Source organism: Jaculus jaculus, chromosome 10 (genome assembly GCF_020740685.1).
Source record: "Jaculus jaculus isolate mJacJac1 chromosome 10, mJacJac1.mat.Y.cur, whole genome shotgun sequence".
Lineage (NCBI taxonomy): Eukaryota > Metazoa > Chordata > Mammalia > Rodentia > Dipodidae > Jaculus > Jaculus jaculus.
Genome location: NC_059111.1, coordinates 57,016,550 through 57,018,278, shown reverse-complemented (window position 1 = coordinate 57,018,278; position 1,729 = coordinate 57,016,550). Strand labels below are relative to the sequence as shown.

General features: G+C 38.2%; 1 protein-coding gene across 1 annotated transcript; it reads left to right on the top strand.

The window, feature by feature from the left end:
• The first annotated feature begins 623 nt into the window (after positions 1-623).
• Positions 624-1,385, top strand: Tex47 (testis expressed 47). Its single transcript, XM_004671081.1, has one exon. The coding sequence runs from the start codon at positions 624-626 to the stop codon at positions 1,383-1,385; it is 762 nt and encodes a 253-aa protein (XP_004671138.1).
• Positions 1,386-1,729: the final 344 nt, after the last annotated feature.

Here is a 1,729-nt window from a genome sequence, read left to right as displayed (position 1 = left end):
AGAAGGGCTGGAGAGATGGCTTAGCAGTTAAGATATTTGCCTGCAAAGCTAAAGGACCCAGATTCAATTACCTAAGACCCATGTAAGCAGATGCACAAGGTGGCACATGCATCTGGCGTTTGTTTGTAGTGACTGCAGGCCCTGGCACTCCCATTCATTCATTCTCTCTCTCTCTCTCTCTTTCTCTCTCAAATAAATAAATAAAAATAAAATATTAAAAAATAAACTTGACAAAGGCTGAAGAGATGGCTTACCAGTTAAGGTGCTTGCCTACAAAGCCAAAGGACCCAGGTTCAATTCCCCAGGACTCATTTAAACAACAACCTAAGAAAAAATTGACAAATAATGATCTGTAATATTCATTACATTTGTAAAGGTTTTCCCTCTAAATTATTATCAATTTCATTAAAACTTAAAAATAATCTTTATAGTTTGAACCATGATTCAACATTCTCTTCCATTTCAATGGCATTGCTCATTGACAGCACTGGGAAGGAATTTTGCTATTCAGTAACACTTGACAAACTCTTAACTCTGAATTGTTGTTATTTTTTGTCAGAAGAAATAAAAATCAGTTCATCACAAAGGAGGTAGCCGAATCATCCTAAAGAATAAGATCCATCATGTCCTTCCTCATCCATAATCGGAAAACCAGCAAAAGACCTTTGCATTTGGAGTCTCTCCTAATGCCCAAAGTTCCCCGTACCAATTACTTGCACCTTCAGGAAGAGAAGCAAAGACTCCAGCTGAAGAAATTCCTCCTTCATAGGATGTTCCTAGTGGGACAGATACAAGCAAACACAGAGAAAAAAAACATTTCGGAATATTATGAAAAACTGTTTCAGATGATTTTGAAACGTCACCTAGGAGAAGCAGTGACAGGGTTGTTGCTCATGTACCCCATGTCCATTCTGCACATCCTTGAGACCTCCAGTGGCACGCTTTACCGAATTCTTCTAGATTATGTTGCCCGTAGAGACAATGAAAGAGACTTTATGATTGAAAAACTGAAAATTATAGTTGTTTCTCATAACATCCCCACGAGGCTCTTTATGCAGTGGCATGTCTCAGTCATCAAAGTGCCAGTTATGTATCTTGATGATGTGACACAGTCACAGTCCCTGGCAGAAATCACCACAGACTTTCTCTCCCAGACTCATAAACTGGCACTACACCTTTTTAAAAGTGTTAAAGTGGGGACTAAAGGACCAGGAGATAACTTGCACCAAGTTGCACCTGACCTCCTCCTCCCAGAACAAATTATAAAGTGCTTGTGCAATGCTGAAGAATTCATGGACCCATCAACATTTTTAAGCATGTATAATAGACCGATAGATGTCACCTTGGATTCTGAAGTGGTATGGCCTGCCCCTTCTCGTTTCTAGGATAGAAAGATGCTATGATAAGATCTCTTAAGAAATTTGCCCTACATCAATAAAAATAATATTTCTAAAGTTACTGGTGTTCATTTAAATAAATAGAACAATTTAATATGTACATAATATTTACAAGGAAAAAAAGCTGAATGCTGAAATTAGAGACATGCATTACCACATCCAACTCTCGCTTGGCCTTCTCTCAGGGACCTCACTTCCTTATATGTCTTACTTTGTTCAGGAATTACCACACCTTAAAACTTAATGTTTAAGCCATAATTGGTGGCTCATGCCAGCTCTTGGGAGGTAGGTATTTGTTTCGAAACTAATTTCAAGATATTTTCTTAAGGAGG

Coding starts and splice junctions, on each gene's coding strand:
- Tex47 (XM_004671081.1), top strand. CDS start 624: ATGTCCTTCCTCATCCATAATCGGAAAACCAGCAAAAGACCTTTGCAT.